The sequence below is a fragment of the Palaemon carinicauda genome, chromosome 26, assembly GCF_036898095.1.
Source record: "Palaemon carinicauda isolate YSFRI2023 chromosome 26, ASM3689809v2, whole genome shotgun sequence".
Taxonomy (NCBI): Eukaryota; Metazoa; Arthropoda; class Malacostraca; order Decapoda; family Palaemonidae; genus Palaemon; species Palaemon carinicauda.
The window spans coordinates 65,498,250-65,525,749 of record NC_090750.1 but is presented as its reverse complement, the minus strand read 5'-3'; the positions used below and the strand labels follow the sequence as shown (position 1 = coordinate 65,525,749).

At 33.0% G+C, this 27,500-nt stretch overlaps 2 protein-coding genes, 1 long non-coding RNA gene and 1 pseudogene across 3 annotated transcripts in view; 1 reads left to right on the top strand and 3 right to left on the bottom strand.

Annotated features, from left to right (window-relative positions):
- Positions 1-225: 225 nt before the first annotated feature.
- LOC137619562 (fatty-acid amide hydrolase 2-B-like) lies at positions 226-20,709 on the bottom strand (annotated as a pseudogene).
- On the top strand, positions 311-1,141 carry LOC137619955 (uncharacterized protein PF3D7_1120600-like). The gene is made up of 2 exons (XM_068350236.1): positions 311-341; positions 672-1,141. The coding sequence occupies exons 1-2, from the start codon at positions 311-313 to the stop codon at positions 1,139-1,141; spliced, it is 501 nt and encodes a 166-aa protein (XP_068206337.1).
- Positions 20,322-22,625, bottom strand: LOC137619954 (uncharacterized). The gene is made up of 3 exons (XM_068350235.1): positions 22,508-22,625; positions 20,466-21,411; positions 20,322-20,331 (listed from the first exon to the last, which is right to left on the bottom strand). The coding sequence occupies exons 1-3, from the start codon at positions 22,623-22,625 to the stop codon at positions 20,322-20,324; spliced, it is 1,074 nt and encodes a 357-aa protein (XP_068206336.1).
- Positions 22,626-22,936: 311 nt separating this feature from the next.
- The window catches only part of LOC137620213 (uncharacterized), a 9,221-nt gene continuing 4,657 nt past the window's right edge, over positions 22,937-27,500 (bottom strand). Inside the window, exon 3 of the long non-coding RNA XR_011040018.1 lies at positions 22,937-23,065. This is a non-coding gene — a long non-coding RNA (uncharacterized lncRNA). The remainder of the gene's footprint in view (positions 23,066-27,500) is intronic.

Genomic DNA, 27,500 nt, shown 5'->3' with positions numbered 1-27,500 from the left:
GACAGTGGAGGTCCTGTAGAGAGTGGGGTTCCCCTGCTGTATGGGACCGGAAAAGCAGCCATCAAAGTAAAGTAAAGTAAAGTGATCAAATGTTTCTAGAGAGCTTAAGTTCCGTGAACCGTGATTTCTCGATGATATAAATTACCTGGTGTTGACGTTTAAAATAAAGTTACGATTTGGGATAACGAAAGTCAAGCCATAACGAAATTAAAGAAATGAGGAAACTGTTTCCTCTAATTTCAAGTTATATATTTACCGGTGCAATTTAGTTTTCATAAAATTTATAAAACCTTTTTAACAAGTTAGCATAATGGTTACAAATATTTCAGTTTACATGAGAGGTATTTTACATGTAGCCTAGCAAGGCGTTTGCTATTGTAGCATGAATCAGAATTTGTTTAAAAGGAAAATGTTTACTTTCATGTCCTTTACTTTTATAAGATCCTAATCTAAGAGTTGGCTCCACCCTTTGACTGGCTGTCTCTCCATCCTGTACAAATAGAAAAAAAATATATATCTTTAAAAAGACTCGAATGACGCTTCAAAGTACTTCCCGAAGTTATATTTAACATATTTAACAATATCGAAGCTATGTTCAAGTCTGACAATCCAGAAGATATGATTAAATTTGACAATATTGAAGCTATATTCAAGATATGTTTGAATTGAAGCTATGTTCAAGTCTGACAATACAGAAGATATGTTTAAATTTGCCAATATCGAAGCTATGTTCAAGTCTGACAACATCGAAGATATGTTTGAATTTGACAATATCGAAGCTAAGTTAAAGTCTGACAACATCAAAGATATGTTTGAATTTGACAATATCGAAGCTAAGTTAAAGTCTGACAACATTAAAGATATGTTTGAATTTGACAATATCGAAGCTAAGTTAAAGTCTGACAACATCAAAGATATGTTTGAATTTGACAATATCGAAGCTAAGTTAAAGTCTGACAACATTAAAGATATGTTTGAATTTGACAATATCGAAGCTATGTTCAAGTCTGACAACATCGAAGATATGTTTGAATTTGACAACATCGAAGATATGTTTGAATTTGACAATATCGAAGCTATGTTCAAGTCTGACAATATCGAAGATATGTTTAAATTTGACAATATCGAAACTCTAGTTTGAAAATATGCATATATTCTATACTATGAAAGTGATTAACATAAGCAGAAGGTTTACCTCATAGGATTTTGGAAGGGCAGACCCATCCTCCGAAAGCAGTTTCTAAATCTTGGGCAACAGCTATAGTTATATGATCTTGGTAAATACCGCCCACAACCTGTGTAGAAATTAGAAAGTTATTGAAGAACCTGATGATGGAAGGACTATCTTATATACTCTCACGTGTATTTGTTAAATTTTTATTTACTTTTTGTATCATCTCTTGCATTATCGATGATTTCTTCGCTTCATCCATTTTGTCTATACATGTAAACAACAACAAAGTCAATTATAATACTGTAATAATAATAATAATAATAATAATAATAATAATAACAATAATAATAACTACTACTACTACTACTACTACTAATAATAATAATAATAATAATAATAATATAATAATAATAATAATAATTTACTTTATGGAGATATTAGAAGTGAAGAATATTCATGTGTCTTAGATTTTCTTTGAGGCAGAATATGTATGCATGTATGAATTTATGTTTATATTTAATAACAACAACAACAATAGTAATAATTATAATAAGAACAATTATAATTCTAATTATTAACAACTATGATTATTATAATTTCTGTCGCTATGTCGTTGTTGCAATAATTATTGTTACAATTATTATTTCATAACTAATATTATCATTGATATAATTATTATAATTATCATCCTTATCCAAGCTACAACCCTAAATGGATGGGCTGGAATAGGTAAAACAGCTCGTACGAAGAAATGAATACAAAATTAATAGTAAAACAAATATACAAACGAGACTAAGAAAAATACTTAAATGCAATCTATTTACGTGAAACAAATAACTTTAATTCAATTTCTCCCACTTTTTTAGCTTTATTTTCACATAACTTACTTGTATCCCAAGAGGGATTCCATTCGGTGCTAGACCGAGAGGGACCTGAGTAACTGGGAAACCCAGAGCGTTAAAAATAGCTGTGTAAACAAAGTTGAAAGGTCTGTAGAAGGACTCGCTGTGATAGGGGGCCAGCGTTGGGTGACTTGGATATAACAGAACTCCATCTTCTCCAAGCAGTCGCTGAAATGATGATTAGTGATGATAATGGATGTGCAAGATAATAGTAAACACACACACACAATATATATATATATATATATATATATATATATATATATATATATATATATATATATATTATATATATATACCCATTTGCATATATATATATATATATATATATATATATATATATATATATATATATATATATATATATATATATACCCATTTGCATATATATATATATATATATATATATATATATATATATATATATATATATATATACACCCATATGCATATAGATATATAAATATAAATATATATTTATCAATATTATTATATATAAATATAAATATATATATATATATATATATTATATATATATTATAAATATATATATATACATATATATATTTATATATACATATATATAGATATAAATATATATATATATATATATATATATATATATATATAATATAAATATATATCTATATATATATATATCAATATAAATATCTATATATATATATATTTATCTATATATATATATACATATAAATATCTATATATATATATATATATATATATATATATATAATATATATATATATATATATATATATATATATATATATATTTATCTATATATATATATATATATATATATATATATATATATATATATATATATATATATATATATATATATATATATTATAACCTTCCTCCCTATAGTCTACTTAAGCAAAAACAGCTATAGAAATTACCACTTACATTAACCCACAATTAACGTAATGGTGAGATGGATCTCTGCATAACCTTTGGCCGGCTTGCATTTTAGCAAAGCCTGGAAGGGTTTGTTCTAGACAGATGATGTCATGGGGTGGCAATACTCGGCTGAGCTCGCCCTGTGATTGGTTCTAATTTTGTCCCGGGACAAACGCTTCTAAACTTTGCTAATATGCAAGCCGGCCAAAGCTTTATACAGAGATTCATCACATTATTAAGTCAATTGTGGGTGAATGCATATGGTAATATCTAAAGCTTCTTACACCTATAGAAAAACAAAATTGGCATTTGATGACTTCTCCATAACGGTTTTTGGGGAAGGGTCTCATCACACTGCCACATTGCGTTGTGATTGGTCGCTACCTTCTCACAGCTGAGATATGTAAACATAACAATAATAATAACAAATCTGGTTATGAAAAACTTAGCATATAGTAGTTTTGCAAAAAGTAAAGTGTTTGGGCATAGTGAATAATCTAATATATTAAGACTTTAAAAAGGGGCATTGTAAAAACAATGATTAAGAGCCACCTTCTCGACTTGTAATAGACCTTCCTATTCCCGCTAAAAAAGTAATCAAAGACAATTAGAGGAAAATGATATAAATTATAGGTAATTATGGTATTTTAATAGTGACTACGGAGATGATGCTCACAGCACATCCATTTACAAGTACGCAACGGAGTTAAGGGCAAAATAAACCTGAAGGCCAATTGTACTTTATGTAGTCTTACTTTATCCAAAATGTTACAGATTCATCCTTGGGTCATACCAAACACGACTATCAAGTTTCGTTAAAATCGGTAGAGCAGTTTTTGTGTAAAGTTGCTCACAAACAAACAAACAGACCCTCGATATTGTTGAAGGCAAATAGATGATGCTGGGCAGTTTTTTTATATATATATATATATATGTATATATATATATATATATATATATATATATATATATATATATATATATATGTATATATATATATATATATATATATATATATATATATATATATATATATATATATATATATATATATATATATATATAGGATATATATATATAGGATATATATATATATATATATATATATATATATATATATATATATATATAGGATATATATATATAGGATATATATATATATATATATATATATATATATATATATATATATATATATATATATATATATATATATATATATGCGTATGAATGTCTGTTTACATGCATTTCCACACAGGGTTTCATCCCAGAAAAGTCAAATAGCAATTTTTTCTCCATGCTAAGCAAGACTTTGCATAGAAATCTCAGGGTAGTATTATAGCCTATACTTTATGATCTAACCCATTAATTCATTTCAATAAAATCTCACATAAGTCTTAAAACACAAACGGACTTACCTGGATTCTCATCTGGAGTGCTTTGCTTAAAGATTCCTCTTTGATCATAGCCTTTCTTAAAGGCACGTCTTCCTTCCCTTGAAGAACTCTCTTTTGTTGTTTCAAGAAGGTGATTTCACCTAATAATTTGTCCAGCGCTGCCTGGGCCAGCGATGGGACGGTGTGACGCGCTCGACCAAGCAAAGATCGGACAATTTCCGTCCATAAGTTTATCTCTCCCTACAAATAGGGGGAAGTGTATGAAATGCATTTATTGCTGCAATTTACTTCCATGTCTGATTGACCAAATAATTTTATCATGACTAGGTTATAATGTTCTTTAAAACACTGTTAAGATTAGTTTAAGATATGTTAACTTAGCAAGGCTCTGAAATGCATTTATTGCTGTAACTTGCTTCCATGTCCGATTGACCAAATAATTTTATCATGACTAGGTTATAATGTTCTTTAAAACACTGTTAAGATTAGTTTAAGATATGTTAACTTAGCAAGGCTCTGAATGCATTTATTGCTGTAACTTGCTTCCATATCCGATTGACCAAATAATTCCATCATGACTAGGTTATATCCTTTAAAAAACTGTTATGATTAGTTTAAGATATGTTAACTTAGCAAGGCTTTAGGTTAGAACTATTCATTAAAATTAGATAACAATGAATTCTAGTTTGATATGAATAATCATCAAAGGGCAAGTCTATTATGAATAATTAAACTAAAAATCTCTTGATTCCATATCCGATTGACCAAATAATTCCATATGACTAGGTTATAATATCCTTTAAAACACTGTTAAGATTAGTTTAAGATATGTTAACTTAGCAAGGCTTTAGGTTAGAACTATTCATTATAATTAGATAACAATGGATTCTAGTTTGATAATCATCAAAGGGCAAGTCTATTATGAATAATTAAACTAAAGATCTCTTATGGTAATATTCATGGGCCTTAGCAAGATGGTTAAAGGCCAGTTGTCATTTGAAAACTCTCAAGAGATGAAGCAAATACTTAATCCTTAAATAATTGAAATATATCAAGATAGTCATAAACATTTCTCTCTCTCTTTCTCTCTCTCTCCTCTCTCTCTCCTCTCTCTCTCTCTCTCTCTCCTCTCTCTCTCTCTCTCTCTCTCTCTCTCTCTCTCTCTCTCTTGTACGTGGAAAAGATTATGAAAGACTTTTTGGGGGAGACACTCATTTACACACACAAAATAGGATATAGTATACTCTCTCTCTCTCTCTCTCTCTCTCTCTCTCTCTCTCTCCTCTCTCTCTCTCTCTCTCTCTCTCCTCTCCTCTCTCTCCTCTCTCTCTCTCTCTCTCTCTCACATGGAAATAAGATATGAAAGACGATTCTGATGAGACACTCATTTACACACACAAAATAAGATATGGTATCTCTCTCTCTCTCTCTCTCTCCTCTCTCATCTCTCTCTCTCTCTCTCTCTCTCTCTCTCTCTCTCTCTCTCTCTCTCTGTCTGCGTGTTTGTGTACCTTATTATCTGCGAGCTGCTTAAACATTACTTGGTCATCACCGAATTCTTCATTCATTTTTTCTTGCCAATTCTGTATGAATATTTCATACCGGGAATAGTAACCTGCGGAGGAGATATTTTAGTTTGTCAGAAATTCTTACGAACAATAATTGATGTATAACATGACCTGGTCCAATTATTTACAGAACCAAGCATTATTTTATATAAGAAAATATTTCAATTGAAATAAACCAGTAGATTTGAATTTCAAGAGTAATGTGCTACGTTGCAGTACTATATTAATTTTTAATCACTTACATGATAAACAATGAGGAGAGTAAGCTAACACAGCATCTTTGGTAAAATAAAAACATGGAAAAAATTAAGGAGAAAATTATACCAAAGCTTCAGTTGCGCTCTCACCCACCTTACGGACTGTGATGTCGTACGTGTGCCGAAAATGGTGGGCCACGGCTCTCTGCACTGCCACCAGTTCCGGACTTGGGCGAGTGCACCAGATTCCATCTCCGTCATTTTCCATGGTATAGATTTTCAGACTGCCTGGATTAACCTGCAATGGGATACTTGACTTAATTGCGTTTCTGCGGCAAAGTTCAATTCAAGTTTTACTAACGTCTGGTTTCAATTTCAGGGATAGTCTATTTTTTTTTTTTTTTTTTTTTTTGTAATAAGAACAACATTCAGAGTAAAAGATAGCACAGTATACCTTTGTATTGTATTTCAGTTGAATAAGTTATGTTATGTTATTTATATGTATTTTGTATTTTATATCTATAATCCATAAAAAGGTTCGTTCGTTCTAGATTCAGTTGGTCATGCGTTATTTGGGTTTCTGAAATGAGCGCAAAGTGTATAGCGTAAGAATGATTGATAACAATAAAGTGAAAAAAGAATGGAGATGTCAGTGTTAAGGTTTCCTAAAAGTCAATAGTAGTTGTCATGCAACGGTAAGGCATCTATAGTCCATTTCTTTTAGCGATGCATATTTGCACCGACTCGCGGCGGTGCCCTTTTAGCTTGGAAAAGCGTCCTGATCGCTGATTGGTTAGAATTATCTCGTCCAACCAATCAGCGATCCGGAAACTTTTCCAAGCTAAAAGGGCACCGCCGCGAGTCGGTGCAAATATGCATCGCGGTGCCCTTTTAGCTCGGAAAAGTTTCCGGATCGCTGATTGGTTGGACGAGATAATTCTAACCAATCAGCGATCAGGACGCTTTTCCGAGCTAAAAGGGCACCGCTGCTAGTCGGTGCAAATATGCATCGCTAAAAGAAATGGACTATAGTTGAGACTTGGAAAGCCGAGGTAGTGAGTAGACCAGAGACTGTGATAAACAAACCAACAAATGTTCTGCTCAGCCATGGTCCTTGATTTAGGCAAATGTAAGTGTGTACAGGTACTGAAAGGGGAAAAGTAGCCTAGTTTTATCCTTTGAATTAAAACCAATTATTATTATTATTATTATTATTACTATCCAAGCTACAACCCTAGTTGGAAAAGCAAGATGCTATAAGCCCAGGGGCTCCAACAGGGAAAAATAGCCCAGTGAGGAAAGGAAATAAGGAAATAAATAAATGAAGAGAACAAATTAACAATAAATCATTCTAAAATAAGTAACAACGTCAAAACAGACATGTCATATATAAACTATTAACAACATCAAACACAAATATGTCATAAATAAACTATAAAAAGACTCATGTCCGCCTGGTCAACAAAAAAGCATTTGCTCCAACTTTGAACTTTTGAAGTTCTATTGATTCAACCACCCGATTAGAAAGATCATTCCACAACTTGGTAACAGCAGAAAAGAAAAAAGAAAACTATGTCATTGTCTAGGGCCTTTGTATCGGCCCATCCTTTTGACGAAGGAATTAACTAAATGGAAGACAACCTGTGAATAGTGGATTTCACGCACCTTTGCTTTATACACGACACCCAAAAGGTGCTCGCGCGAGGGTTGTAACCTCAGCATTCCATGCTTTTATCTTTCTCTGGTATAATTGGAAGGTTTTATCAGAAAAGGTATATAAGAAGGACTCTTTTCACCGGCCGCCACAGGTCGACCCAGAAAAGAAAAAAGAAAACTATGTAAAAGTGTCAACTCACCCTTTTATTCAGTGATAGCTGAGATACTCTGTCTCCCGCAAGAACTGCCAAGACTGGGCTCAGGTCTCTGGCGTGACGGGATATCGGTCCGGCGCTTTGCACTTCGCTGTACTGAGAATGGTGATGGATGTTGCAACCTTGCACTGATACTATGCCTATGGATAAAAGAATAAAGGCGGGTCAAAGTGTTGTGAGATACGTAGGCCTACTTGATGAGACTGTGCATTCGTTGGTGTAGATTAATGCTGACTCCAGTTACGCAACCTTGAAGACGCACGTTAAACCTTTAAGTTCTTCTCCTTTTGTGTGGTTAAAACCAAGAGTAATTTTTTACTCAATTGCAGTCAATAATTGTGAAAAAAATTAAAGGAACAGTTATGGAGTAAGAATGTATAATAACCGTATTTAGCAAGTCGATATTATATATAAGTGTTATTAGCCATCTTCATCTGAAAGGTGAGGTTGTTAAAACCAAAGCATACTAGATGAATGATTGAAATGATAGCGATCTTATCCTCCATATGACGCTACTCACTTATTGCTCACCATTTGTCGGTTTGTGAGAGAAGAGGCCGCAGAAGAAAGCCGGGATGCGCAGAGACCCACCGGAGTCTGTGCCAATACTGAGGGGAGTGCCACAAGCGCACATTAATGCTGCCTGAAAAAAGAATTGGCTCTTCATAATCAATTTCATTCCCTTTCAGTGAAATTACGTATGTGATAAATTTCGGGATTACAAGAAATACATGGAATAAAATTCTTCCAAACGATAAAAAAATATCTAACAGTTAAATGTTAATTTTCTAAGACGTTTGAAAGAAATAGGTATGTACTCTATGATTTGAAGACCGGTCTTTAGTGCATTTATGATAAGCGTTAATGATTGTTATTCTTGAGTTTAAAAGTGATGTACAGTCACATTAAGATAAAAAAACACAATTATACACTAATAAATATAACATGCAATTTTCTACATACAAACAAATTTCACTTTAAAAGGATATTTGAATAAAAGTCATAAAACTACAGGTGTTCTAAATACTTATAGGAATATTCGTAGAATAAACAAAGAACTAAATATACTTATGTATAAAGAAAAAGAAAGTTTGAAATGTTATAGCAAAGTAAGGATTATCAAGAGAGCAATAACTGAAATGATAATTATCTCATCTCTTCGAGTCTCAGCCATAAATTTCCCAACAAAAGAGTACTTCTGTCCCTGACCGACCAAAATACGGAAAACTGAAAAAGCTCACCTCTCCCCCAGAGGAACCTCCCGGTGTTCGCCTGGTGTCATACGGGTTGTTGGTCCTGCCATAGACCTTATTGTCACTCTCCCACCACATTCCGAGTTCTGACACATTGGTAGTGCCTAACAAGATGGCACCTGCAAAAAAAAAGAAAAAAAAGAAAAAAAATGGAAGTCAGGTTAGTTGCAACCTTCAGGTACTGGGGAGGGATTACTGGTTGGCAAATTTGTTATAACATGGACGTTTTTTTTTATATTAATGGTTTGAACAGGAAAATTGGCAATCAGTATAAACCTAAAAAAAAAAAAAAAAAAAAAAAAAATTAATAAAAAAAAAAAAAAATAATAGTAATATGGAAGTCACGTTAGTTGCAACCACCAGGTACTGGGGAGGGATTATGGTTGGCAAATTTGTTATAACATGGATTTTTTATATTTTATATTATTAGTTTTAACACTTAAATTGGTAATCAGTATAAACCTACTTACCAGCTTTCTTCATTTTGGCCACTACACTTGCATCTGAAGGAGACAACAGGCCTTCTCGAGCTACCAAACCCCCGGTATGAGGAAACCCTGTGTAATCATTTTAAGAATGGAACGGTTATTGTGGAGAATCTAGAAAAAATGAGCTAATACCATTTAAAAGAAATTGATTAATTTCTTGTTATATTATTCAGGATTGAGGATATAATATTAAAAGGAAAATAAATGGATAACTTATCTCACGTTATGAATAACTCTAAAGAAACCTGCAATGAAATAAATCCAATTTCCTTAAATTTTCACAGAATAGATTTTCATTAACATTCGTATAAATACTCACAAAAACTCATTTTATCTCTACCTGTGTATCTGTCATTTATGATGGAAGTTTCCGTTTTAAAAGTTACTCAGCTTTATTGATTCTATTCACTTATGTAACGAACAGAAATAGGTAAAATGAAGTAAAACACCCCGTTAAAGCCCCTAACAAACATAGTAAAAAATATTCATGTTTTCTGAACAATTTTAGTCATGGCAATAATTAGTATCATATCTTCTAAAGTTTCTTTTGTATACATAAATGTATTCATAAAAGCATCAATGTCAATTGACTTATCTATTGCATTATCGAGGTTACCTCTTTTGATAAATTCCGGTTTAAGAAAAGTTTCAAGAATTAACCTTTGATTTGTGAATTGGTTGAAAGGCTTGTCTACTGATAAAATCTTATGACTCCATGTTCATATCTCAATGAAAATAAATATTACAATAAAACACACACTTCATTTGGGTGAAAATATACGTAAACATAAATAGATAGATAAATAGATTGATATTTAGATATAAAAGATCAAGAGAAAAGTAGTTTACAACATTTTTGACTGATTTCAAGTTTTATAATTCTATACGAGGTTCTTGCATACATTGAGTTTTTCTCAGTTCCACAAATGTGATTGTCACTCGGCTAAATATAAAGTTTTTATAGATCATTAGTAACCCTGGATGTAAAGAAGTATGATTAGCAGTTAGCTTTACAATTTACTATAATACAGCTTTCCATTTGAACCTTCACTCCTAACTTGTTCCCTCAACTGCAAACATTTTTGTCTTTAGGGTTCATCTGTCCTCAAGCTGCATTACATTTTACCCTTTCCTTCTATTCGTTTCCTAATTTTTAAGAGGGTTTCTTTCGGTGAGATTTATGGGTCTTGCATGAATAAATTATCTAGTTCAATTACTCCACCTTATGACTGACCAAGTATTAACTGGCATCGTTATTACTGACAGCGCTTGACTGACAGGTTCATAACGAACGGCGATAGGACTAACATTCATGACTGACAATGTCATAAATAACAGCATTATGCTGACCGCGTCATAATATTGTATAACTTGTAATGCTACTACCGACACCGTCAGCTCAGCCCCAGGAGTGCCATGACTGATAACGTTATGACTAACATCTTCATAACCGACATTGTTCAACTTACAACTCACTGACTAGCACCGAGAAGGTTGATAAGTCTCTCTTATAAATGATTTAATGGAGAATTTCCTTTCTTACCTGCAACTGCAATAGTTTCCTTGACTGTAAACGGGACACCCAAGAACGGCCTCCTCCTTTCCAACATTTCAACAGTCAACGTTCCGTCTTTCAAACCCTATTTAAGTAATTGAGTTTTTTTTTAGGAAATACTGAAATATTTGTGGCATTAAAAACACATACATTATGTCTTTTTACAGGCACCATATAACAACATTAGAAAATGTGATTGAAATGATAAAAAATATAAGAACAAGTTCGTTAATTCGTCAACAATACGTAACTTAATCAACTGGATCGTGGACAATAGAGTCGGTTTATATATATATATATATATATATATATATATATATATATATATATATATATATATATATATATATATATATATATATATATATATATGTATATATATATATATATATACATATATATATATATATATATATATATATATATAATTCTTTAATATTCACTTATCATTGCAAGATAGCTCATACTTTGGGAAACCTTAGTGCACCTATAGTATTCACTTAATCTATTTAAATGTTTATCTATTCACTCCCCTGAATAGCTGATAGGAAAGATGGGCGAAAAATGAATAAGGGCAGTTAGCCAGCTAACCATGGTAGGGACTAGTATTGTAAAGTGACAATACGTACTGTAGTTACACAAATGAGATTGTTATAAATAAATTCTTGACTTCATAAACGTTCTCTGTGTTTTGATGCTATTAACATTTCAAGCCAATTTGGTTCTGATTCTTTATGGAATTAATTTTCTTTTTTTCAAGAATTACCCTTCCGTGTTTTAGGTGCTCACAGTTCATTCTAGTTGGTATAAAAAAATTCAGGAAAATAAATAACCACCACTAAAAAGGGTAAGGGTTCAATATTGTTAAGGTATGTCATTTTCGGAAAAAAAAGCGAAAAGGAAACTTTTTTATTTTGAGACATTAATCAAACTTTTATTTTTTTTATAATATTCATTGATGTTTTACAGCTACGAATCAAAGAAGTTGTAGAATGAGCTGCATAAATACAGTATGCAGAAAGGTACAAAGGGAAAAATCATATTAGTTATGTTCAACTCATCACAAGAACTGTAAGAAATAAAAGCTACCTTATTCAACATCTCGTCTACTCTTCTTGCTTGTAGAAGGGCGGCCTTGAAGTTCTCTTGCGTTATGGCATTTAAGACAGGATTGACGTCACTAGCCCTGGTGATGTATGCACGCACAACCTCAACGCTGTTCATCTGAGGATGAAAATATCTTAAATACTTAGATAGTAATCTAATACAAATTAACCATAGATTTACGCCACTCTCTTAAAGAATGATATCCTAAGAACAAATCATAAACTATAAAAATTAAATTTAGACTTACCATGACGATACTTTATAATATATTTATTCTTTCACATTGTTTATTAACAAAACATATATCTGATACAGAAATATAGGTTAGTAAATAAGTTTCGATTCACATTACTTGGTAATTATTTGAGAACAATGAAGGTGTTCGGACAAAAATACTTCCGACCAATCAGGTATCAGGAACCTTTCCGAGCTAAAAAGGCACCCATGTGAGTCAGTGCAAATATGCACAGCTAAATAAAATAGACTATAGTTAAGGATTCAAACGTGATTCTGGGAAAAAATTTTGTTTCCAGCTGTCATCAAGAAAAAAAAAAAGTAATAGTAATAATAATCATGCCATAACGGGGAATCCCGAATTACTGGAATCCCCTTGAAAATTACCGAAATCCCCTACAATATCACTGCAAACCCTTAGAAAACGATAAATAATGTGTGTTTTTATTAATTTACATTATTTTCTAGTAAATTAATTAAATAAAATGTGTATTTTAAAGCATTTTTCTATATATAATTTACACAAGATATAAAAGGGTACCGAACCTAACAAACCCACCTAAACTAACCTAGTAGTTCCCAGGTCACAAACCCTAGCCGGGGCCAAGCCCCCGGACCCCCTTCCCAGGTCACAAACCCTAGCCGGGGCCAAGCCCCCGGACCCCCCTCCCAGGTCACAAACCCTAGCCGGGGCCAAGCCCCCGAACCCCCTTCCCAGGTCACAACCCCTAGCCAAGGTTCTACCTGCAAATATATAAAAAATATAAATGCTAAAAACATAAAAATAACGTATTTCAATAAAAACACATATCATCTTTCGATTTCTAAGGGTTTGCAGAGATATTGTAGGGGAATTCGGTAATTTTCAAGGGGATTCCAGTATTTACCTGAGAATTCCTGTAATTCGAGGTACCGTGCCAGAACGAACGTTCTCGTATGATTTACTGACGAATGTCCTCAGAAAATCCTTGCAGTGCAAAAGTCGCATTAAGATACCAAAGAATTGGGAATCTATTTCATAATTTCATTAAAAGTATCTACTATGAGCAATTCATCCTATTTTGACAATAATGTTGTCAATTTTCCTATAAGGCGTGCTGCTGCTGTTGTTGTTACAGATTGCATGACACTGTTTCCAGAAACGTAGCCTTCAGTTATGAAATTTAATGTTGAAGAGTTTTAGCAACCTCAGTCCCCTCTTCGGACAGACTAAAAATTTGTCCTATATTTTTTACAAACTCTTGAAGGCTCTCAAGACTATAGTCCATTTCTTTTAACGATGCATATTTGCACCGATTCGCGGCGGTGCCCTTTTAGCTCGGAAAAGTTTCCTGATCGCTGATTGGTTAGAATTATCTTGTCCAACCAATCAGCGATCCGGAAACTTTTCCGAGCTAATAGGGCACCGCTGCGAGTCGGTGCAAGTATGCATCGCTAAAAGAAATGGACTATAGTATTGATTATCTTACTACACTGAAATAGCAGTACATTACCTTTCCTTCTCTGATATATCTTGCCAAGTCAACTGCAGAATGCATCAGAGTAGGATTGAAAACGGGCGGAAGTGGGGTCTTCCGTCTCCATCCTTTCAGAGCAAGAAATATCAAAGTTACTGCAAAGTCCCAGAGTCGTCTCGCGAGCCTCAGGAACGGTCGCAGGAAAAACATAACGATGCCCTCTTCAAACACCATTTTGGCTGGTAAAGAGTAAATATCACCAGGTAAAAACTTTATAGAGTACTTTGTAGTTTAAAGCAATGAGAATCAATGTTTTTTTTTTTTTTTTTTTTTTTTGGTATTAAAAATATTGTAAAATATATATTGTAAAAGTGTCATATCTGTGTATATAGATACTTGCTGTATATACTATGTAAATTCACTTAATAAAAAAAAAGAAAGTTAAAGTTTATACATGCTAATTGTTAAAGTTCAATATTTAGTTCTTTAGTATGAATTTTAGACGGTAAGTATCATGAGTTGATTCTATTCGCTTATTTTAGACTGCATAAAAAGTACTGCATGAACTGTTTATATTATGTGAAATATAAGCCAAATTCCAAGAAAATACCTCTTTCCATAATGCGAGTTTCTATTATAGAATAAAATGAATGTTAAAAAAGCTTAAAACAAATTCTGACTTACCGAAGTTTACATTTTTGAGAATGAGAGATTTGCATGTGAGACCACAAGGCTAAAATAAAAATCATTTCACAACGAACGTGTGTCAGCAAATTATTCAGTCCATCAAATTTCTGAAAATTTCTTTAAAAATTTTGTATTTTTAAAAGAGGGTTGTAACGTTATATCGGACAATATCATTCATTTATCTGTGGACATTCACCCAAGCAATTTTTATCTGTAAACATTATACGTAGAGCACTAGTGTAATATTAAATGAATAAGAAGTAAGAACTAACATTTCGCAGGTTTCAAATTGGCTTGTTTACTTTACGGGCTGCCCAACGGCAAGAGCCCGTGTCTTACATAAGGTAAGGCAATCTACACACACACACACACACACACACGCTTGTTTACTAGGGGCCAAGGTATCGTTACTATGGACAAACAGTCTTGTTTTGCATTATTATCAAAACTTTTCGATAATCGACATAAAAGTGAAAGATTCCGTAGTTTCTTCATTTCAGAATTAAATATATTCCCGATTAAGTAATGAAGAGAAGAAATGCCTTACCTATGATAAAAAATTGTACATAGTTTTGCAATAGAGTTCGGCGTTAATGACCCTCGATGTCAGGATGCCAGAGAACTTCATATCATTCATACATTCATTGGCAATAGAGTAATCGACAGGTGAAAAACTTTAATAATTGTAGATATACTTTCTTGTACAACCGAGCGAGATTCTACAAGCAGTTTTAGAATAAAGAAAATAAAGTGAGCGATGTCAAAATGAGTAAAAAAAATCATTCGCATATATAACAATGACGTAATTTCAGAAAGTTGTTGTCAAGGTACAATACATCGACGGACGAATAAACTCACTATCATTTTTAATACGCTGATAAGCTGCCGATAAAGATTCTTTACTCACCAACTATAGAAGACGGGAAGATATCCTTGCCACTCTTACAGGCCCACTGTTGCTGTTGTTGAAGAATTATGGAATTTGAAATTTGGATAATATGGCTCGACGCTAGAACCAACCTTGGCTAGAGCCGGTGTGACGGTCTGAACGATACCCAGGTCTCAGAATTCTCCTTGACATTGTATAATGGTTCTTTTCCGCCATTAGCTCGCTTCGCTCGCATGAAAATAAAACATCAAGCTCGTATGTACTGGCAAGCGGTAATGTTGAGCTGCGCACGCTAAATTACTGAAAAATAAAACATCAACCACGTATGCACTAGCAAACGGTAATGTTCGCGCATGCGCAGATTATAAAGGAGTATTGTGAGACCGGGGGTTGGTTCAGACTGTCACACCGGGAAGCAATTAGCGCTGAAATGAGACTGTAGGAAAACCCCACAGTTACACTATGAAGTAAAAGTCGAGATGTTGGACAGTTTAAAGGAAGCAGGAACGGTTGAACTATAGAAACTGAACTCATAAGAGACACTACAAACAATTCTTTAGTTACGTCTACAACGAACCACGTGAGGCGTACTTTCTTGTTACTGGGCAAGAGTTTGAGGAATCTATTTCCCCAACTTTGGAAAATGTTTCCACCTTTTTTTTTTTTTAATTTAATCGGTGACGTCTCACAATCTAAGGTTCTTACTAGAATATTACAACAGAACATATTCAAGGTCATTTACCGATCGTTTGCGTTTAGATTATCGAAAAAAAAAAAATTTGGTAACTCAGTTTACAATAGACGTCAATCTATGATCAATATGATCTTGATTAAAACTGTTACAGGAATGCCTTATACTTACTTTTGCAAGGGGTCTATTATCAGGAAAACAGTGATGTCTTTTCCCACTACACTAATCCAATAAATTGTGTTTACAGTACAGGTCACATCTTAAGAACCTGCCTAAACGACTGTTTAACAGAGTGTTCTTTAGCCTTTTAAAGTTATTTTATCTAATCTTAAAAGATATCAAAGCTTATCAAAGAATCTCTTCTGCAGAAGATATACAATATTTGGTACATTGACGGTGATCCATACCGTCTTACGAGGATGGTAAAACCTTTCCTTCTTATTGGCCAGGGATGTTCTATCATTGCCACTATAGTCCATTTCTTTTAGCGAGTCATATTTGCACCGATTCGCAGCGGTGCTCTTTTAGCTCGGAAAAGTTTCCTGGTCGCTGATTGGTTGGACAAGATAATTCTAACCAATCAGCGACCAGGAAACTTTTCCGAGCTAAAAGGGCACCGCTGCGAGTCGGTGCAAATATGCATCGCTAAAAGAAATGGACTACAGACGTGCATTGTTTTATCTCGAGATCTCTCTTAAATCTAATGCGTTCAACACATTATCTCTAATCATTGATGCCATTATGTTTCTTATTTCTTATAGAAACAATGTGGCAGGTCTTTGCCTTCTGTCTATTTGCAAAGATGACCTCTCCAAATGATGAGTTAGTTGCGGTAGCTAAAAAAGTTCATTGTTCCTTAATCTTTTTTGTACGATCATTTTTTTCCACTTCGATCGCCATCTTTTCACATACTTTGTTTAACTAAGTATCCCGAGATTTATTCATTACCATATTAAGGTAATTTCAAACTGATTTTAAAAATTTCTTATTTTGCTCTTCTTGAAGCTCAATGCATCCTTTTACATACATATTGTTTAATGTTTGTTTGTAATACACAATTTGTCCATTTTCCTTTTAGCAATATTGCCAACCTATGTTTACTTCTCCTTTAAGGTTTTATTACATACAAATGCATTTAATGATTAAAAAACAAATATGGTTGTTTTAATTGATGCTTTATATTTCGTATTTTTTATCACCCTTTTATTCCACTAATTCTTTTATTAATTTCTTAATCATGATCCTTTTTATCATGACTTTGTTTGAGTGTTTAATCCCTTTACATACTCATATCCTCATAGGCCCTGCTGCTTCCTCCGGTGCCTTAGATGACCGCAGAGGTAGCAGCAGTAGGGGATTCAGCATTATGAAGCTTCATCTGTGGTGGATAATGTGGGAGGTTGGGCTGTGGCACCCTAGCAGTACCAGCTGAACTCGGTTGAGTCCCTTGTTAGGCTGAAGGAACGTAGAGAGTAGAGGTCCCCTTTTTTGTTTTGTTTCATTGTTGATGTCGGCTACCCCCCAAAATTGGGGGAAGTGCCTTTGGTATATGTATGTATGTATGTACATACTCATTGTGACCATACTCTAATATGCATCACTATAGGGAATGCAAATCTGGCTAACACCAAATAAAACAAGGATTGAGAATTATATTTGGTATACTGATAATACATAACCATTTTTTCAGTGAAAAAGATAACACAATAGAAATTAATTTCGATTTTTAGATATACATTTATGTCTAAATATATATATATATATATATATATATATATATATATATATACATATATATATATGTATATTTATACATATATATATACACAAATATATATATATATATATATATATATATATATATATATATATATACACAAATATATATATATATATATATATATATATATATATATATATATATACAGTATATACATGAATATATATATATATATATATATATATATATATATATATATATATATATACAGTATATACATGAATATATATATATATATATATATACATGAATATATATATATATATATATATGAATATATATATATATATACATATACATGAATATATATATATATATATATATATATATATATATGTATATATATACAGTATATATATATATATATATATATATATATATATATATATATATATATATATATATACAGTATATATGAATAAGTAATAAAAGCAACTCCTTAAGTAAAGCTAGCAGGAAATAAGTGATGCCGTTACTTATCATTAAGTTAACAGACTCCAAGTATAAAACTCCTCTCCCCCACAGAGAAGATTTGAAAAGAGACATGACTTAAATATTTAACACACAGGAGGTGGATAGTATACTGAAAAGTAAGGAAATGTGAAGTATGAAGTAATTTCAAAGTAATGGTAAGATGAATTTAACCTGAAAAGTAATTTGAGGATTAATAATGTACTTTTAAACACAAGATTGTTAAAACACAGCGAAGAGGATCTTGAAGTAGTCATTACAAGAATAATAGATTGTAACTACATATTTCAAATTACCCAAAGATTGCCCCAATTATACAATACTGTTTTTGTTTTTCATTCGAGTTGATGAATGACCTTAAAATCTAATGAACTTGTGATCTAATAAACGCATATCTACTATAAAAAATTTAGTATGAATAAATACACACACGTATATATATATATATATATATATATATATATATATATATATACATATACATATATATATATATATATATATATATATATATGCATAGATATACACACATCTACATAGACTGTACATCATATATACGATTTAGACTCAGATATATGCATAAATATACTGTATAAACATATCCATCTATATAAACAAATATGCATATATACGAATATATACATACATACATATATATATATATATATATATATATATATATATATATATATATATATATATATATATATACATATATATGTATAGATAAATATATATATATATATATATATATATATATATATATATATACACATATATATGTATAGATATATATATATATATATATATATATATATATATATATAATATTCAATTTACACGCAAAACCCTTTGATATTTGTAATAGAAATAAAATGAAGATTTTTTCCTTTCATACACCAAGGTTCGAATTCGTGCTCGAGGAGGAATTGTATCCAGGTAAGTGATTTAATTCATATATATATATATATATATATATATATATATATATATATATATATATATATATATATATATATATATATATTCCTGTGAAATTAAGTAAGGTAAGCACCAGTAGACAGGTACACTGAGATACGTGTTTGGACTCTTCATGGAGTTCATTGTGGACTCAAGATTCATTTGAATGCAATAGTTGGAGGTGGCACGAGAGAGAGAGAGAGAGAGAGAGAGAGAGAGAGAGAGAGAGAGAGAGAGAGAGAGAGAGAGAGAGAAGCTTTCATTATATTTAGATACTTTACATGTAAATACTTTAAACGAGCAATATCGTTTTTTATGGATGAAAGTCCCTGTGTAGTAAAAAGTCTTTAACTTAATCCACTTCACAGAAGTATACAGTAGGCTTAACGGCCGCGAGTTGATTCCCCTACTTACATTTATTCCTTCATCTCTAGCATACAGTTTCATTTCATAAATATGATTAAATTCTATAACTATTCAAAGAAAGTTACTCACCTTTCAGTGTTGTTGAAGCTACAGTAGCTGTCATTGTTGTAGATGATTGTGATGTAGAGGTGTTGGTTAATCCTGTTGAACGTGTGATTGTTGATGTTGTTATGACTAATGCTGCTGGCAAAGTCTGTGTGGTACTAAGTTCCTTGGTAAGCGTTGTAGCAAAAGTTATATTTTCAGTGTCTATTGATGTCTGTTGTAATGTTTCTGAGATCATATCAGTTTTATTTGTTGCTGGTAAAGTTGACAGAGTTGAGGCAACTGTCTGATTTATGGCTTGTGTATTTGGGGGTTCCGTTTCTGGGGGTGTAGCCGTAGAAGACAAGTTCTCAAATATTGTGGTTGATTGACTTGTATCAGTGTCATACTGCAATGTGGCTCCATAAGTTGTAGATAATGAAGCATAAGCAGAAGTGGTTGGTTTGAGAGTAACACTCGGTAATGTTTCTGTTGTATTGCCAATTGATGTATCATTAGTGGAGGTGGAATGAGTTGTTGATATCGTGGCAAGTGAAGAGGTGGATAGGTCGGTTGAAGATGTGATTGTCACCGTATCATTTACATTAAGTTCTATTGGACCTGATGTACTATATGGTACTGGGTTGGTTATACTTGTTGAGAAAGTTACATTTGTTGATGCCTGTGTGTCGATGAATTCTTTTGTTATGGTGTCAGTGTATGTAACTACTGATGTTTTAATAGTTTCTGAGGTTTCTGTATTAAGAGATTCTGATACTGTAGCTGTAGAAGTAGATACATCTGTATTAACAGACTCTGACACTGTAGCTGTAGAAGTAGACAGATATGTTATGTAGGATGGAGTTGACGATGACTGAGATGTGGTATTATCAATTTCAAGAGTGGTAGCTGCAGTAGAGATTAAATGTGTTGTGGATGTTGAATTGTCAGTAGTAGGACTAGTTAATGTCGCTTGCGATGTGCTGGTAGCTACTGAAGCGTTGCTAAAAGGTTGCAGAATTTCAGTAACAGTGGTTGTCTGAAGCTCTGTGGTGTCTGTTTCTGGAACTTGCATATTGACAACACCAGCTGTCTCTGTAGGAGCTGTGGTTGTTTCACTTGATAAAGATAATGTTGTCAATGGCATAGTTGTTGATGACGGAAATGTGGTAGATGTTGTAGGCGGTGCATTTGTAGTTAATGTTGACGAGGGAAATGTGGTAGATGTTGTAGGCGGTGCATTTGTAGTTAATGTTGATGAGGGAAATGTGGTGGATGTTGTAAGTGGTGCATTTGTAGTTAATGTTGAAGCAGTTTCACATTGATCATCTGGTGGTGGAGTGATGTCCATTTCAGCTGCAAAGTAATATTAGATAAATGATACACCAAAGGGAAAAGTTTTTTTTTTTTCTAGAACAATAATTATACAAAGAAAAGCTCGGACGACTTTTTTTCTCTTCATTACTCGGTTGCATAATTTCCTTATTGACTTATGTGGAGTCATTGAAAGATTATTCACAATATGTTTTTTTAATGGTTTCACTCTCTGAGCATAACTTACTCTATCTTACTGAAGGGAGCCCTGTTCCACAAGAAGACTCCATAATGCAATTAACCTTATCAGTCTACATAAAAAATAGTTTATATTTACTGGAAGAATTAAGCATGTATCAAATTTAATTTCTATAAATCTTGGCTCGAATTTTATTTCATACAAAACATATAATGGATTTAAATGCCAAATATTTTTACAGATATCTTCGATGAAAGAAATATCCTTAAGAGGAATAGCCTATTATTCCAGTATCCATCATTACTCTAATCTGTACTTAGGGGACACATAAAGATGAAACTGACACTTGTTTGCGAAGAAAATACTTATATGTGTGAAATTCTCCTTTAAATTCAAGTTGCAGCCGCCTGATCATGTAGCTGGATGACGTCAATAGTGGGATTTGGGTATGACTGGCAAACAAATTTGGATTATAAAGGCTTTGGCAGCAATGCAATTCTGAATTGATTTTTCTATTACTGAATTCTGCAGGTGGGTTTATGAGCCTAGGTTTATGGTCATGTTATATCACAATAATAATGTATCACGAACCTACTCAATATAGTTTAGAAGAACACTAGCTTATAGGGAAAGTCCCTGACTCGCATTTCATTGGTCGGGAATTGGAGCTTCGGTTAAGCACGATAGTTTACATAAATGTAGTCTACATCCTCACCGTACTCGTGAGTTGGTGTATGGGGTTTTGAGGGTGCATATGGATCTACCTTATGAATCTTCAGCTATCGTTACCTGGTCCCAAGGTCTATATATAAAATGTTGTTTTATTTACATTGACTGTGTGATAGATCTACGATCTTAATGGGTCTCGCCAACACTAAGCCCCCTCAGATGACGTAGGTGCGCAGAACAGGCTTAAAATCGGTACGCTGTCTGGGTGACCTGGTATATCTGGACCGTGCCTGGTCCTAGCTTGGAGGGAGAAGTAGTTTAGGGCCTGATCATATCTGATATGATCCGTCTCCCGAATAGTGTGCTGTCCTATGCCTTTACCTCTCATGACGACCTTAAAACAAATAAGCTAACAGTAGGCCTATGCACCTATAATCCCTCAACATTTTCTCGCTGTGTTAGTGTTAATTATTGTATGTAGCCTACACTTGATGAAATGCAGATAAAGGACTTTTTGGGAGATGATTTTGGAGCGCCATATCGTTTATTTATAATAGTGAAATTTTCGAAAAAATTTTCGGCCCGAAAATCGGCCGAAATTTTCAAAAAAAAAATTTGGCCCGAAAATCGGCCGAAATTTTTGGCTCGGATTTCAAAAAAATGAAAAAAATGAATAAAATGAATAATGAATACTCACGTGGTATGGTGTAGAAATTCACCATGAGATATCCCCCACAAATTTGACAAGGATTTTCAGCACAAAGAGTATCGCATTCCCCTTCAATGATTGAACTGCCTTCGAGACCATTGCTGCAAGCGCAGTAACTCCTGGGAGAAGAACATAACACAAACAAATAAAAATAAGGCCGCGAAAACAGCATGAATCTGACGACACTTATCAAATTTACTCTCTGTCAATTTTGGTAAATACCGAAAGTTTTGCAAGATTGTGAAGACCATTCATAATTTCTGTGATCTGGAACATTTATACATTTTTTTTCATTCTTTTTTATATACAGTACAGTATAATGTACACACACACACACACACACACACACACACACACACACATATATATATATATATATATATATATATATATATATATATATATATATATATACTACAGCCTTAGAACATAAGCTAGTTGCAACTCAAAGAGCTATGAAAAGAATAATGATGGAAATAACACTAAGAGACAGAAAAAGAGCAACATGGATACAAGAGTAATCTAAAGTAGGGGATAACATGTAATAAAAAGAAATGGACATGGGCTGGACATATAATGAGAATGACAAATAATTGATGGACATAAGGAAATAACAGAATGGGTTCTTAGAAATTTCAAAAGAAACAGGGGAAGGAAGAGAAGACTATGTATTGACGAACGAAGAAAGTTTGCGTGCGTGGACTGGGATGGAACGACCATAAACAGATTCTGGATTTTCTTGTCATTTTAAACATGAAGTTTTAATATCTTTCATTCAGATGTTTCAGTAGTCTCGTACCTCTACAATGGCCTATGGCCTAGATTTTGGTTCGGTTACTTTTACTTTTACGGGTTTATTTCTCGCCCTCCATCAGACACTAAAGGTCTGTTCAGGCGGGCCTTGGTGTGTGAAAAAATAATTTCTTTCCAGTTAATATATTGCTCTGTATCGTTATCAGTTATTTCGCTAGCATTTGTGTTCAGGCTTAATAGTTTTCAGGTCACTATTATAACACTTTCTAAAAAGATAAGTCTTCAGGTTTTTCTTGAAAGCTGCCATATTATTGCTATTCTTGATATCGAGTGGAAGGTTGCTTATATTTGTCTGTTTCTTAGCTAGACTAAACAAAATCTTCCTTTAAGTATTTAAGAATATAAAAAGATGGGCATCACCTCTGACGACAAGAGTATAGATTTTGGGGGAGATAAAAAGCAAGTTTGGGGGAGAGTGTGCGTACTTGTGCTTGGACTGTTCAATCTTGGCAGAAGTCTGCGATTACCGATCGCTCTCGTCCTTCTCATTATCTATAGCAGTGGTTCCCAACCTTTTTTCTGTCATTTCCCCCCTGCACCCAGTTCAACCATCCAGATTTCCCCCTTCATGCCCCGCCCAGCCCTCATGCCCACTCACCTGCCTCAGAAATGGGTATGATATTCCAATTCTCCCCTTGAATATCATGTCAGTGAGAAATGATATGATCATATCACAATTAAATGGCTAACAGCAAATTGCCGCACGTACTATGTGGACATTTTCCGCTTGTTTTAGTTAGTAGGTAGTGTAATTATTTCCCCCCTGGAAGCTTCAAATTTCCCCCCTGGGGGAAATTTCCCCCAGGTTAGGAACCACTGATCTATAGCCTACTATGAGTTTTAGCGATATAGTTATCTCTATCCTTTATAAGATTTATAAAACAGGGTATGTATGACGGTCAGTTGCTCAAGTTGTTTAAACGGTATCTTATCTGATAATTCGCTAAACTGGGTGCAAAGGTCATGATTGGATAAGTAGACTACTCTACAAGTCGTCGTTATCATCCCGATTCTTTCTTGGCAGTGAAACATAGCCTTTGTACCTTTCTGATTGACTCGAGATGCCTCAAATTTCAGCCTTTGATTTATCTGACGTCCCTTATTTTCACGTTCAGTTGTCCTGGTATTTCAGATTATAGTCAATTTCTTTTAGCGATGCAGATTTGCACCGACTCGCAGCGGTGCCCTTTTAGGTCGGAAAAGTTTCCTGATCGCTGATTGGTTGGACGAGATAATTCTAACCAATCAGCGACCAGGAAACTTTTCCGAGCTAAAAGGGCACCCCTGCGAGTCGGTGCAAATCTGCCTCGATAAAAGAAATGGACTATAGATTGGCTACGAAGGGCTATAATATCGTTCTTGGTAAGGAGGTTTTACCCTAATTTATGACCAAATATTGATATTAGTTTATTTGTTTACACAAGTATGATGAACATCCATCAATCCTTTTACTCTTTTGTGTTGACTGTCACTAATACCTAAAAGACCTACGTTAAATAAAAGGGTTATTATTATTATTATTATTACTATCCAAGCTACAACCCTAGTTGGAAAAGCAAGATGCTATAAGCCCAGGGGCTCCAACAGGGAAAAATAGCCCAGTGAGGAAAGGAAATAAGGAAATAAATAAATGAAGAGAACAAATTAACAATAAATCATTCTAAAATAAGTAACAACGTCAAAACAGACATGTCATATAAAAACTATTAGCCTGAATTAATCATCACAGCCACTTGGATAGCAAACTGTTCTTATTTTCTGGTTCCTATAGCAAGACTTGATATCGATGTCCCATGCTCGAAACTTTCGTGATTATACGCATTCATTTACTTCACATTCTCTAATTTTGGTGGAACTTTTGTTTGTCCTCGGCACATTTTAACATTCACAATTACCCAGTTCCGTATAATTAATCTCTGCCTATCTTTGATTACTTTTTAACATTCACAATTACCCAGTTCCGTATAATTAATCTCTGCCTATCTTTGATTACTTTTTAACATTCACAATTACCCAGTTCCGTATATTTAATCTCTGTCTATCTTTGATTACTTTTTAACATTCACAATTACCCAGTTCCGTATCATTAATTTCTGCCTATCTTTGATTACTTTTTAACATTCACAATTACCCAGTTCAGCATCATTAATTTCTGCCTATCTTTGATTACTTTTTCATGTTTTGTCAATAATTTTATTTGTTTTGTATTTCTGTAGTTTCATTGCCACTGGTTGAAAAGGATTTCCTTTTTGTATTTTGCTAGATCAAGTGACCTTTCACTTTGATCTATAAATGAAAATATTCTATCATTACTTTAGAGGGTTTAATCAGATTCTACGTTTCAAGATCCATATTTGTCTCCACTTAATTGATCAGTTTAATTAAAGATTTCTTTATGAAAATGGTACAGCAAGAAGTCTTTTAAAATTAGTCTTAATAATACCAGCATAAAATTCTTAAAAGGTTATTTTAAACCCTACGAGAAGTGAATTCTATAACTGGTACATTCTCTTACTGCTAGTTGACTGGTGAAGGTCATTAAAGACAGGTGATAGGAACGAATCGTTCACTCAAGACTTTGTTAAATGGAACAAGCAAATTTATCACAATTAATGGGCCACATTAATAACATGTAAAAAGTAACTATAAACTTCTTCGGTTGCCTGATGCCAATAGTAATAAAATGAATGATTTAGAACCTGGTATGTCAACATGTTTATATTGGCCAACTGAATAATGTGTAATTGATCTGTATATGAGACTAATGCAAAGACTATTTTTTCACACCTAAGTAAATTTGCCTGACCAACTAAACGTGTTAGTAAATTCGTTCTAGTGCATTAGTGTATCCATACGGATACAAAAAAAAAAAAAAAAAAAAAAAAAAAGTGGCAGCCTTGGAACCCCATCCCCCAACGAAAAAAAGAAAGAAAAAAAACCTAGGCTAACGTTTAGGGCCATGAAATGTATCTGTTGTTGTTAAGCAACCCACAGGAAATATATTAAAGATAACCCTAACCTAACCTAACTTACGATGTCAGATCCTTTCTGGCCTGGGCCAAGAACACCCTTAACCTAACCCAAACTAAACAACCGTTTTGTTAAAAGTAGTGATATTTATAATATATATATATATATATATATATATATATATATATATATATATATATATATACATATATATATATATATATATAAACTTGATCTTTAAGAACCTAACCTAATTCAGAATGACACGTCCTGCTCAACACTTCATTTCCTGAGCAAAACGAAAAGTTGTATCTTTACAATTGAAGTTCTAGAACCATTGAATTCTATAATTGCAGAGGAAGACTTACGTGTAGGGAGTGAGGAAGTAATAAGCCAAGACATTTGAAAAAAATGCTAACTAATATTGTTTGAAAACCTCATTTCAATACTTACTTTAATTCTTGGAAGCTTGTAAAATTTCCCTAGATCGTTTTAAAACCAACTATGTGTTTGTGAAACCTACTATATCACAAAAATTGAGCTTCATAATTTAAGTTAGCATCATCTTTGATTATTGTCTTCTTTCATGGTGTTTTAGAAACAAAAAACTACAATCAACACAACCTCTTCACTCACGATCATGAATAGCTGAGCTAAATCAAATAAAACTTCAAGGATCCTAAAATTCTACGAAAGTGCTGCCACCTACACATAGAAAATCCTATGATTTGTCAACGAAAGTATTTGTCACTGGCTAATACTAATGTTGAT

Excerpts from the sequence above, each read along its gene's own strand:
- LOC137619954 (XM_068350235.1), bottom strand. The coding sequence starts at position 22,625 with ATGAGAGGTAAAGGCATAGGACAGCACACTATTCGGGAGACGGATCAT. Across the intron at positions 21,412-22,507 it reads GCACGGTCCAGATATACCAG|CTGAAATGGACATCACTCCA; the intron begins GTCACCCAGACA and ends ATTACTTTGCAG.
- LOC137619955 (XM_068350236.1), top strand. The coding sequence starts at position 311 with ATGGTTACAAATATTTCAGTTTACATGAGAG. Across the intron at positions 342-671 it reads TATTTCAGTTTACATGAGAG|CTATGTTCAAGTCTGACAAT; the intron begins GTATTTTACATG and ends TTTGAATTGAAG.